This window comes from Sinohyriopsis cumingii, chromosome 19 (assembly GCF_028554795.1).
Source record: "Sinohyriopsis cumingii isolate HCF-2022 chromosome 19, ASM2855479v2, whole genome shotgun sequence".
In the NCBI taxonomy this organism is placed as follows: Eukaryota; Metazoa; Mollusca; class Bivalvia; order Unionida; family Unionidae; genus Sinohyriopsis; species Sinohyriopsis cumingii.
In genome coordinates this window covers 35,111,763-35,126,030 of record NC_142979.1, presented here as the reverse complement: position 1 = coordinate 35,126,030, position 14,268 = coordinate 35,111,763, and the positions used below count along the sequence as shown (strand labels likewise).

Sequence of the window (14,268 nt, the reverse complement as noted above, 5' to 3'; positions counted from 1 at the left end):
TCCAATGAATGCATTTGCGTCATTGTGGTACAAGTTTTCATTGATCGTATGTTGTAATCGTTTTATAAAAAAGTACTCGCGGGCCAGGGTAAAACGTCCCCGTTTCGACTGTTCGTTAATAATCTCATAATCGGATAATATTTTTTCACTGTCGAGACCATCAGATAATTCAATTCCTTGATTTTTTAATTTTGAAATCTCGGCTAATATATTATTGATGTCTTTGATATTCATTATTCTTATAAAACATCTTGTTTTTAAATAAAAAAAAATGAAAACCCCGTGTATCAATTCCGAGGTGTTCATACTTTGTTTTCTTCCGGAGCAGACAATAACGTTTCACACTGTCATGGTGGCCTTGTCACGGTGACTTCGTCACTCGCTAATTTCTGTTATATATGAAAATCGAATTCTATGCCCGGTCTTTTTTGAGATCGCTGTTTGATATACTCGTTCTGCAACAAATTGTATTGAGGCTCTACAAATATCGAAATATTTTCCTGCCTCATTCATCGACTGAAATATTTTTTCCTCGTGAGTTGTTGTATCAAATGATTTTACGCTTTTTGCTTTTTTTGAGCATTTACCAGTTTGGCCTTTTTTACTATTTTCACTCTGAGAGATGGCTTGCAAGTTTGTAAGAGAATTATCAGTCTTATTATTATTAATATGATCAATAACAAGCCCATTCTCGATTAATCCGTTAAATGCTTCAAATACCACCCTATGAACATAATACTTCTTCTTTCCGGCACCAAACATCAAGTATCCGTGATTATTTTTCCATCCAACCGGCTTCTTCAGTCTGCGGTTTCTAACAATACCGTCGCGAGATGCCTCGTAATTGACGAGCACAGGATGCGGCTGAAATTCTTGGTCCATTTGTATAATAATACTATTTGTCTAATTTAGTATTTGGTTTAATTATAAATCTTTCAACGTAGTCTTGGGGGGTTTTGATGACGAAGTCGGCGGTGGGGTCAATGACGGCGTTTTTAATTCGCTTGTCATAATAGCGTTTTAGTTCCCTGTATCGCTTTCCGCCACAATTGATACACAACTGCGATTTTCCTCTTACACCAACGTGGCAAACCAAGCACGGGAGGGGGCCAAGAGAACCATTACGAACGCTTTGTAAATGATACCCGCAGAATTCACCTCTACATGATTTATTGCACGGGGTTATCGACCCAATCATCAACCATTTGCAGTGATTCATTATACTATATTCTTTCATTTAAATACTTGTTTTAATTATATGGATGAGTTCGAGAGATTAGCAGCAATTAAGCCCTGGAAAAATATTAAGTTCAATCTCGATAGAGTCCTCAAGGACGCACCAAAAGCGTTAATAAACGATAGAACCCTGTTGAATAAAATACGCGATTGTATCAATGAATTCAAACGTGATGGTGCATCTCATAGTTGGTCAACATTTCGAATTGATGGTGTTGTTGATGCTACCATGAACGACAACCGCGCAGCAACGATAATATCACAACTTGACGGTAAAAAGTATTTCTTCAGAGTAAAATTCATTGTCCGGGTGGAATCAGGCGATTGGATCATACGTGATAAATTTGAACCAGTTCTCAGCGACATGAAAACAGTCATTGTTAGCCGCGACTCCAAGCCGGGGCTGTTAACCGGAATTGACAGACCATACTATGAACGAGCGTATCCTGAAACAGCAGTTGTTTATGGAATATACCCGTTAAATAAGAAACCTGATATCGGAAAACTGAAACCAATGAAACAGTCAACGGGGATAAATTGTGTAGCAGAACGAATAATAGAGCATTTTACAAATGCATGTCGAGGAAACAAATTGACTGATTTACGACGTAGCAAAATCAACCAGTGGGAACTAACCGTAAAAGAGCGTGGAGCGACCATCAGCGACATAGCGAGATTAGAAACATCGCTGAGATTTCCAATAACCGTTACAACGATAACCGGTGAAGTATTACACGAATCAAAGTACAAATCAAAGGGAGCCCCAATCAAAATTATCGATCATAACGAACACGCATGGACGCCCGTGATCACAATATTTCCACGGAATAGAACAGTAAAGTATATACCCGAAGAAATCCTGGGAGAACAATTCTCCAAGGACGGTTTTCTCGCGGAGAGGAAACTATTTGATGCTATTGCTTGTTTGTGTAAAAACGACCCCGTATCAGTGTGGTTACTTCGCAGCGCTGAAAACGATGCGGATACCTTTGATCAGTTTGTAAGACCAAACGGTGAATTATACCGCACTGAAGCATTTCACAACAGGATGAAAAAAACCGCCATAGAATTTGAGGAGCATGATGAACAACTGCTAACAAATTGTTTTACGATTCCATCGGTTGCGGCTCATGTTGCAGCAAGGAAAAATGCGTGGAGACCAACGTGCAAGGAATTTCTGCCGGATGTACAATCCAGTTGTTTGGAGTATTATCACGGTGGATTATGGAACACTGAATACAACCGCGACGCTATGATCTCGGTTGATATGGTTGCCTGTTATCCAGCGAGTTTTCTCGGGTATGGATCCGCCGCCGAGTACTTTAGACGATTTGGACACCCCAGTCATGAAATGACTCGTGTTGCTATTAATGGACCACTGCCTGATTTTGATTTAACCGGATTCGCTCGCATAGTATCATTTGAATTCGCGGCAGGACTCCATCGCTGTTGCTATATTTGGATCGGTAGACACATGGCTGAAAAGAAGTGGCTGCCAATAGTGCTGCTACGGTATATGATTGATTGTAGCATGCTAGTTTCGTTGATTGTCAGTGACGCGATTATATCATACCGGGCACAGACTGAAGTCTGGTTACCAGAACCGGAGCGTCTAGATAGCATAATTGACGAGTCCAGAAAAAACATTGATGCCGACGAGGAATATATCATCGAATGGTCCAGGAGGATATTTAACCAACGAAACCGCGAGGCAAAAGATCTCGGTAGAAGAATAATCGGTAAGTTCACACAAGGTGGAAAAAACTGCGACTACAAACGATATTGCTCACGGCTGATTATAGATGACGCAGAATATGATTTCGTAATCAAGGACGCAGTGGCAAAAAATAGATACGTGAACTGCAAAACAGCTTTCTTGTCCAATGGAACGAGGTTGGGTACAGTTGTTACCTACAGCGATGGAGACAGCCCAGCATACCCGCATTTGAGGGCGTCTATGCTGGGTTATGCCGCTATCAATTTATTCTCGATGATAAATAGATTCCCCGATACCGCGGTTAGAGTAGCAGTTGATTCGTTTTATATTGACGTAGCGTATAAGGGAAACGTAGCCGAGTTTACTAGTCCGGACGAGAGTTGGGGTACATGGAGAATTAAAAATGAAATACGACGCGATTATTCCCCGTCAGCAGATGTCACCGTTGAGAACAACTACTTACGCGGTGATAAATTGTCAGAATGGTCTAATGCACCATCGTGTTCTGATCCAATTTGTAGACACAAGACGGTTTATTTAAGCGGCTGTGGCGGGTCAGGAAAGACGACTCGGGCAATTGAATTATTTCGAACGCGGGCAAGTATAATCGTGCTTACACCGACCCATAGACTAGCGCGAGAGATAAAACAACGAAATGTTGACGCCGTTACTTATCACAGCTTTTTTCGATACAGCGGCGGTGAGTGGACTCCTGATCGAATGGGTGAAAAATTTATTCCTGAAGTTATCATCTGGGATGAGATATGTACTGTTTCGTTAGATACTTTACAAATGTTTCTTGAGTGGTTGCTGCGCGCGAATACAGCGGTAATCATGTGTGGGGACCATGGCCAACCACCACCATTTGTCGGCGAGGGTCCACATGATTGGTTAAGGGGTTTTGTGGACTATTATGAAGAAACCGATACTGATTACCGAGCACTTGATGAACAACTGCGCGAGGTTAAAAAACTAATCAGATTACAGCCGGATAGAGTTCAGTGTGAAATAATCCGCGAGGTGATTCCGGAAACGCCGTTGAATGAATTCTGGGAAACATGGAGACCAAACGATTTGATTGTAGCGAGTAGAAAGATAGTCAGAGACACACTTCAGCGGAAGTTGTTTACGTTGCATAAGGAAAAGTTTCCAACGCGTCCAGTGCCGTTATGTTATAGACCCGCGGACACACGGCGGCAGAACATTGAAGTTGAAATTCCAGCCCCGACAGCGTCGGGGACAAAAAAACAAATTCTCGTGCTGAATGATATCGTGCTCGTTGATATCAGCGTCGTCGAGGACGCGCTACGTGCTGATAAATCCCCGTGGACGCTAGGATACGCAACAACAATACATTCCTCGCAGGGACTAACCATCACGGACACAATTGTTTGGATAGTTGATAATCGCATCGAATGGTCGAATCTAGTCTATCTTGCAGTGTCCAGAGTACGAAGGATAAATCAGCTTCGAAGAATTGTTGTTGACGAGGTCAGTGACGGAGTCACCAACGACAAAGTCACCATCGATGCAAGCGTCATTGATAGAAAACTCTCGGGTTACCGCCAACAGGATAAAAAAAAACAGCGGCGTTTTGATATTGATGCCGAATTAATAATCTCGCTACGACAACAACAGAATAATCACTGCGCGAGTTGCAATTGTATAATGAGTTGGCGTTATTCGGATAAAGACACTCGCCAATTTACCGTGGATAGGATCGATAACAGTCTCGGTCATGTCAAAAACAATGTGAGGTTGACCTGTCTTGAGTGCAATAGACGCAACGGCGCTAGTTAAGACCACGTGGGGGCAATTGAGTATCGTTAGGTATCACTTGTAGTTGCTCGCGTGTAAATCCGCGCTGAGGAGCAGTTGAATCCAGTCTATAGATCGGTGGTCTACCAGTTGATCGTGTTATCGTTGATATGTTATGTGTGGTAACACTCCAAATAGGATCAGTAGCTCTTTTTTTACCGCCTTCAAGCTCTCCTGGTTCATATAGATATCTAACAGTGACATCGCCAAGAATCGGCTTGGAAACGCTATTTATTTGTGATTTTCCGGGTATATACTCGTATTTAATCGCGTCGCTGGGCTTCATGTTGATTACTCGGGTAATCTCGTTATTTAACGCTACAATTACGCCTGGCAACCTTTTGACCCATTCACGAGATCGTTTTTCTTGGATGAATTCCTTCGCGTATTGATATCCAAATAACCGTTCAGCGAGAGTCCGATTGAATCGTTCAACAATTGCCTGATCACGATGTAGCGCAGTATGACCTCGTCGTATCGCGACGCTATGATGTTTCAGCGTTGATAAAACAGCGCCGCGAAATTCACTACCGGGATCAACTTGTAATAGATTTGGCCAGCGCAGAGGGCCTCTTCGATAAATTCTTTCAAACGCAGCGGCTACTTCAGTTGCCGACTTTGTTTTTAACGGCTCCGCTTGTTTGTATCGACTCGCAACATCAACTACGGTTAGCGCGTATTTGTAACCGTTGTCATGCGGCAAAAATAGTATATCAGCCTGATGAACTTCATTAGGTACGCTGACATCAAAGCGCGAGAAGTTGATTTGTTTAGGCGGTGGTAGATAGATTTGCCATATAGCCTGTTTGGATAACCAATTAGCCGCAGTGGCCTTTGTTACCTTTGCAGCGCTTGCAAGCTTACCAATTGCGGCCTTCCCCTTCCAGTATCCTCTCGGAGAATAATAGATGGATTCCATGTTGTTATTATAAACGCTATCGTTTTCAATTACCAGCGCCAGAAGCTCCGCTTCCAATCATTAATTTACCTTTCATAGCCGATTTTACCAACCATGAGGCCAATTTTTCTTTGACGGATTTATCGGGAATAGCATTTAATGCGTGAATTAATTTTACATCCGCGATATGACGCTGTTGCAGATCGCTACTTTTGTAAGCAACATCATGAGCATGACACGCCTTATCGATAGCGTTTATTGGATACTCACCGGGTTTGGGCTGATTTTGATCATCGAGTCTAATATCTAATCGTGTTCCGGGGCCACAGTAGCTATATCCTGGGAGGTGCTTTTCTCCTGGATACTTTGCCCACGGTGTTCCGGGGAGTTTTGATAACTTGGCTGCAATATCACCTCCTCGCTTTTTTTTAAAACATCCCCGGGTTTGATAGAAATAAATCTAAATTTCTTTATACCGCATTGTACACACTTACCAGTAAGTGCCGATCTATTATTTCTTGTTGTAACGGTTGTCATATCATTTGTGCCAGTACGCACTCTACACTTCACACAATATAGATCCATAATTTATGTATAGAGATATGAATATAATTGATTTTTCGGCGACTAAAACAAGAGAACCAGTTAAGCATGTTGCAGCGTTACCAAACTCGATCCGGATGATTATCATCGGACCATCTGGATCCGGCAAGACGCAATTGTTACTCAATTTAATAATGAGATGGATGAAGTGGGATAAGTTGTATTTAATCGCCCCTAGCGTAGATGATCAACGATGCTACGAGGTGTTGAAAGATTTCAACGAGAATGCATCAGCGATCGCTGAAAAAAATGTTATTGAGTTTATTACAGATATCAATGATGCACCAGGTATCGATGATATTGATGGCGACGTTAACAATCTAGTCGTGTACGATGATGTTATGTTAGACAATCAAAAAAACCCAGCTAGGATATTTTCCAGAGGCAGGCATAAAAACACTGACGTGATATATGTCACTCAACGATACACTCAGATTCCAAAAGTAATCAGAGATAACTGTAATATTCTTGCTGTGTTCAACGGCGTTGATACACACACGCTACGAAATATTTGGCAGACATGGTGCGGCGGTGACATGGACTTTAATGTTTTTCGAAACTTTTTTAGTCATGCTCAGTCGACCCCACATGGATTCGTAACGATAAATTTACATGATCCTCGGACACGATATCGTATCGGACTTGACCAAATATTCGGTTAGTTGTAAATAATTTTCATTGTAAATAACCACTTAGCAGCAGGGGGGGGCAATGACATCGACGCGGTCGTCGATGTGCTTACCGGACGCTGACGACGCTGGGGATCAGCGCGCAGAAGGTGTTAATTAAACCAAATGACGACGCGACGATCCCCCAACGACTTCGTCGTTTTTTTTTTACCAGGCGCTGACGACACTAGATCGTTGAGTGCAGAAAGTAATAATTAAGCAAAATAACGATTGGACAAAATGTCCGATTCGCCCCCCCTGCTGCTGATTGATGTAGTCTTGAAGTCTGTATCATGGTGGACATAAGATTGATTCCATCTTGAAGTCTGTGTCATGATTTGCATAAGAACGATTCCATCTGGAAGTCTGTATCATGATGGGCATAAGATTGATGTAGTCTTGAAGTCTGTATCATGGTGGGCATAAGATTGATGTAGTCTTGAAGTCTGTATCATGGTGGGCATAAGATTGATGTAGTCTTGAAGTCTGTATCATGATGGGCATAAGATTGATGTAGTCTTGAAGTCTGTATCATGATGGGCATAAGATTGATGTAGTCTTGAAGTCTGTATCATGATGGGCATAAGATTGATGCAGTCTTGAAGTCTGTATCATGGTGGACATAAGATTGATGTAGTCTTGAAGTCTGTATCATGGTGGGCATAAGATTGATGTAGTCTTGAAGTCTGTATCATGATGGGCATAAGATTGATGTAGTCTTGAAGTCTGTATCTTGATGGGCATAAGATTGATTCCATCTTGAAGTCTGTATCATGATGGGCATAAGATTGATGCAGTCTTGAAGTCTGTATCATGGTGGACATAAGATTGATGTAGTCTTGAAGTCTGTATCATGGTGGGCATAAGATTGATGTAGTCTTGAAGTCTGTATCATGGTGGGCATAAGATTGATGTAGTCTTGAAGTCTGTATCATGATGGGCATAAGATTGATGTAGTCTTGAAGTCTGTATCATGATGGGCATAAGATTGATGTAGTCTTGAAGTCTGTATCATGATGGGCATAAGATTGATGCAGTCTTGAAGTCTGTATCATGGTGGACATAAGATTGATGTAGTCTTGAAGTCTGTATCATGGTGGGCATAAGATTGATGTAGTCTTGAAGTCTGTATCATGATGGGCATAAGATTGATGTAGTCTTGAAGTCTGTATCTTGATGGGCATAAGATTGATTCCATCTTGAAGTCTGTATCATGATGGGCATAAGATTGATGCAGTCTTGAAGTCTGTATCATGGTGGACATAAGATTGATGTAGTCTTGAAGTCTGTATCATGGTGGGCATAAGATTGATGTAGTCTTGAAGTCTGTATCATGGTGGGCATAAGATTGATGTAGTCTTGAAGTCTGTATCATGGTGGGCATAAGATTGATGTAGTCTTGAAGTCTGTATCATGATGGGCATAAGATTGATGCAGTCTTGAAGTCTGTATCATGGTGGACATAAGATTGATGTAGTCTTGAAGTCTGTATCATGATTGGCATAAGATTGATGTAGTCTTGAAGTCTGTGTCATGATTTTCATAAGATCGATTCCATCTTGAAGTCTGTATCATTATTGGCATAAGATCGATTCTGTCTTGAAGTCTGTATCATGATGGGCATAAGATTGATGTAGTCTTGAAGTCTGTGTCATGATTTTCATAAGATCGATTCCATCTTGAAGTCTGTATCATGACTGGCATAAGATTGGTGTAGTCTTGAAGTCTGTATCATGATTGGCATAAGACTGATGTAGTCTTCAAGTCTATACCATGATAGGCATAAGATTGATTCCATCTTGAAGTCTGTATCATGATGGGCATAAGATTGATTCCGTCTGGAAGTCTGTATCATGATTGACATAAGATTGATTCTGTCTGGAAGTCTGTATCATGATTGGCATAAGATTGATATAGTCTTGAAGTCTGTATCGTGATGGGCATAAGATTGATGTAGTCTTGAAGTCTGTACCATGATATGCATACAGTTGATTCCATCTTGAAGTCTGTATCATGATTGGCATAAGATTGATGTAGTCTTGAAGTCTGTACCATGATAGGCATAAGATCGATTCTGTCTTGAAGTCTGTATCATGATTGGCATAAGATTGATTCCATCTTGAAGTCTGTATCATGATGGGCATAAGATTGATACAGTCTTGAAGTCTGTATCATGGTGGCAGGGATCGTCCTGGGCTTCGCCAATGTCGCAAATTGCGATTTTTTTTCCTTTTTGGCGACAAAAATATCCCATCTGGCGATTTTTTTGGCGACAGACTTTTTGGTTATTTAATTTGTACATACAATCATGGATTTTGACTGGATAAATTAAAAGGGAGAATGAAAGGAAGCCACAAACTTGACTAAGCAATGCAATCTGTTACACAAACGATCCTTAGTTCGTATTGACAACCCCATCTTTAAAGTGCATTGTTACATCATAATCTGCTTATGCTGACATCTGGGCTGAGTACTGTATACTGTGATACAGTCAATCATGCTACTGAACTATACCTACAACTGACCGACTTCTGAAGACGCAAATAGAACAGATACAATTAATTGAATGGCTAATCCTTCTGTTGTTGTTTTTTTTTTTTGTTTTTTTTTACATATACCAATACAATAGTTTTGCTGAACCTTCATAGAAAACTGATAACCTTTGAAGTACCGACTATTGAGTATAAATACAAAGCAAATGGAAAAAATCTCAATCACAATTATATCTGTCGCCAGTGCAGCATTTTACTCATTGATCTTTTTCTTTTGCCATCAATCCGTGTTATGGCTGCAGAGACTTAAACTCTGCAACAAGAAATAGCAAAAAAAAAAAAAAAAACAGTTTTGCATAATTAACAATAATTATTTATTTCTCAAAATACAGGAGTGAAGAATCCCTAAATTGGGTGTGAATTTATGCTTATATATACGGTCCAATATTGCCAGGTGTTGACTCGTGTAAGTTTCATTCGTGGGAATGGAGATCCTAGTTTGCTTGTCGAGAAAATTTTTACAGCATTCAGTGATCATTCTTGGGATTTAGGAAGCAATTCACTACAAGCTTTGTGAAGCTAGCCATAAGGGGGGGGGGGGCTGCTGAGAGACTACTGGTGTCACCTGTCAGCACTGTAGACTGTGAATGTGGATTCAGTAAGATGAACCTCATAAAAACTGACATCAGAAATAAACTCTGCATCTCATCTCTCGAGAATTTAATGAGAATCAGCATGTACAGATGTGAAAAATTAGACTTTGAAACTGCATTCAACAAGTTGGCAGCCCTAAAATTGTGACGGATCTTCATATAACACTTTGTAACATTTTGTTAATGCTTATTGTAATTAGAGTATTAACTAACCCATCTTTTGTAATTTTCATTGCCTTTTACATTAATAGACTAAATTAACACTTCAAAAAATGTACACTACTTGTTCTGGCGACACTTTTTGAAAATTAGCGACAAAATATTGAGGTTGGCGATTTTTTTGGCGACAGCTTTTTAAAAGCCAGGACCATCCCTGTGATGGGCTTAATATTCTGTAGTTTTGAAGCCACCATGATGATAATGTTATATCTGCCTCACCAACATACATAACATCACAGCTCACTTCTCTGGTGAGATACAGCATGTTTTTGAACACCTTGTTATGAGAAAGTTCATATTGTGATAATAATGCTCTAGTGTACCACAAGAAATAAAATGTCTTTTTTGCAACATGATATGGTGACATAGTTTTTATAAAATTATTGTTGTGAAAACCAAAATGATGTTTGATGTGTCTGTCATCTGCTTATATTTTTTATCTTTGACGCTTAATGATTAATATTTTTTATTATAGCAATAGGAAATGATAAGCTTCTTTTGTATACAGACATATCCAGTCTCCCTAAAACTTTCAGCTGATCTGTTTATTAACTTATCTGTCTGCTTTCTAAATTCATTTTAATACTTTACAGCCTCGAAGCAGCTTTGGCTCCTGCGGCCACAGATATTTCAAAGAATCCCATCTACACATTTAAAGGTTGGCATGTTGCATTATTAGATTATACCATATTTTACTGGATGATATAAATTGATAGTTGTAGATCTTTAATTTTGTCTCAGGTATTCTTTCCAGAGTAGCTCTAGTTTCGTTGGTTAGAAGATTCAAATCCTACCATATGATCAGCACAGCTTGGCTACAATGGTGTATGCTTGGGCAAGGTGATTTCCTCCAGTTACTTCATTGCTAAATAACTTACTTGTGTTTAAGTGCAGTAAGACAATAAACCAAAATCAAACACTACTAGGAAAGTGATACCTTTGTCTCATCGAGCTCTGTAGGTGAGAGAAATGTGACTGAAATATGGAAAACCACACCACTTTCCTGGCAGCGGCAGTGGCATTATCAAGTGTTGAGGTTTTAATATTAAGGTTTTTGAAAGTCAATTATATTCTTCAGTTATTCAGTTTAAACAATAGTAAAAATATAACTACAGTGATATCAATTATTTCTGTGGGTCTCAGTTTTCATGGTTTTGTTTTAAAAAATAAGAAATTTTGAATATTACTTAAATTTTTAGTTTTGCTTGTCAAATTTTGCATCATTTGTGGGTGCATAATTTCATGGATTGACCACTACAAATCCCCAAAATAAAGAATACAAAAGAACAAAACTGTGCCAACAACAATGGCAGTCACTTCAATGGTTACAACACTGCCACCTGTATCAGCACAAATCAGACACCTGTCAAGATAATCACTTTCAGTCAACATCAGAGGGAAGCAACAGTCAGCAACACTAAGCTAATTTATTATTTAAACACATGTTAATGATCTCTTCCTTAAAACACTGTCCATGAAGCTGCACCATAAAAACGTTCTGATGACGAAAACATTAATACAGTGACTTGTGAGTTTTAAAATCCAACTTAGATCTCCAATGGTTTGGATAACAATACAATTTTTCCTTGTAAATGTTTCTCTAAGAATGCTTACCCAATCATAATACCTTAGGAGAACAACTACTACCTCGCAAATCAAGCCCTCCCAGCTACTACTTTGGCTAAAGGAGCTAAAAGTTGTCTGCCAACCTAAGTGGTGGTTGAGAAGAGTGATCTCCCCTTATATATAAGACTTAGTGGCAAAGTCTAAGAATACATCACTTACTACTGGAGTGGAAGGCATGATCTCCTGGGCAAGGCTGGGACAGTGTATGTATATTATGATTGGGTAAGTATTCTCAAAGAAATATTTTACTAGGAAAAATTGGTTTCTTCTTCAGATACTATACCCAATCATCATTCCTTTGGAGAATATGTAAGAGATGGAGGGAGGTACATCCCCTTACCCTGGAGATACCATCTCTGGTTCCCTAAGGTATCTGAGACAGCATTTTGTAACCTGACTGGTGGGGATTCCATCAATCGGCTTCAAAATGGAAAAATGTACCACTGCAAATCCAGCGGAAGTCTTGTCTTCTGAAGCTGTTGATCGATCTGAAAGGGTGACCTATTGAGCCGTTAATATAGGTCCTACCAGATCAAATGGAAACCTCTTGGATGACAGATTTCAGACATAAAAGCTAGAGAATGTGGACTCCAATCTCTATCCTACAGCCTGAATGATGTCAGTTAGCAAACAGTTCTGGTCTGATGCCAGGTTGGTGGCAACTGCTCGAACCTCTTGAGCCAAAGTGCATAATAATTTCAATGAGCATAGGGTTAACTTTTTTGGCTGTGTCTACACAAAGTATTTCCTCTGTTTCATGATGATGAAAGGTGTCGGCAATCATGGATCGTTAACCTTTGATCGTACTCGTTGCTAACTTACTCTCTTCAAAGAGCCAGAGGAGGAAATTAGCTATTTGCATTAATTAAGGTATTGCCTGGGGAGGCAAGATATGTTCATTTGCACACCATTGGATGAAACTGCCATTTGATTTCATATGCTTCAGTGTGGAGAGCTGTCGCACCTGAGTGATTCTCTCCATGACTGGTTGCAAACATCATTTAATTTTGAGGGCCGGACATGCAGGTTCAGGAGCTCTGAACAATGATGAAACAACTGTCATCATAGTTATTTGAGTAGATGAAGGAAAACGCAAATTATCTGCTGGGTTTCCGATGTAAGATTGATGAAGTCGCTGATTCGCTTTCTTTCTTGATCACTTACGGAATCAGATGTGTAGGAGGGTAGGTGTATGCATTGAGGTTGTTCCAATCTCATGGTAGGGTGTTGACTGCCCAAGCTGTTGGGTCTGAGACAGGAAAGACAAAGGCTGGGAGTTTGGCATTCCATCTTGTCACAGACATGCCACCAATGGTGAATCCCATTGGGTACATATCTGAGTGAGAACCGAAGGATGAAGAAACCATTTCTTCTGTACTAGTTGATTGTTCCATGACAAAGAGCAGGCCAGTACATTGAAGCATCCCAGGATATGGCAAACATGCATGTAGCTTTGTTGATGACAAACCACTTCAGAAAGTCTCATACCATGACACAAAGGTCTGGGGACTGGGGTCTTCCTTGTTGTTGGAGATTAATTGCCATTGTAGGATTCAGTTCCTTCATTTTGTTTGAGATAAGTCACTACTGTAGAGATGTCAGACAGGAGAACTCCCATGCCAAGCAAATATTCCTGCCATGGGTAAAGGACTTGCACAGTGGCTGTCCTCTGAAGAATTATTGATATAAAGATGTCATTCCTGGGGGAGTGCATGCACCACTGGTTTCCCAAAAGGATGGTAGTAGACTGGCTCCCCAGCCTTCCATACTTGCATCAGTATGGACTGATCTTGAGCGGGTGGACATGTAGATGTTTACCAGCCATGAGCCAAGTTAGGTTGCTCCCAGTTCTGCAGATGGTGCCTCAGCTGGGTGTCAGCAGTGGGAGGATGATCCAGTGGGCAAACTTGAGAACTCCATTCATGCAGAGGAAACAGTAGCAATGCTGTAGAAGGCGACCTAGGTCCATGAGGTCCGCTGCCACATTGAGCAAACCTAGTAGGCAAAGGGATTCCTGTGTAGATAGAATTTCCTCAAAAGTAATGGGCTACCATGGGTTGTTTCAATGCCCAATCCTGACGGTGACCAAATATGTTGCCTGTATGTTTTACAAATTGTTGAGATGGTACTAGGTCAGACTTTTCCTTGTTGATAAGAAGTCCAGATTGGAAATGGGTTATCATATCTTGTCAGAGCTTACTCACTAATATTGCTGCAGGGTGTCGCCCAGGTGACTTGATGTTGCCAGACATTACTCGATTCATCAGACAGGTGAAGACCCAGGGACCAGCATTGTAGGCGAATAGCAGGAATGTCCTGTGAAGCTTGTTAATAAAAG

At 40.4% G+C, this 14,268-nt stretch overlaps 1 protein-coding gene across 1 annotated transcript in view; it reads left to right on the top strand.

Moving 5' to 3' along the window:
- LOC149775431 (THO complex subunit 6 homolog) overlaps positions 1-14,268 on the top strand; it is a 65,017-nt gene that overhangs the window by 17,857 nt on the left and 32,892 nt on the right. The window contains exon 3 of the mRNA XM_089942957.1: positions 10,898-10,962. Within this exon, the coding sequence (XP_089799083.1) occupies positions 10,898-10,962 (65 nt within the window). The remainder of the gene's footprint in view (positions 1-10,897; positions 10,963-14,268) is intronic.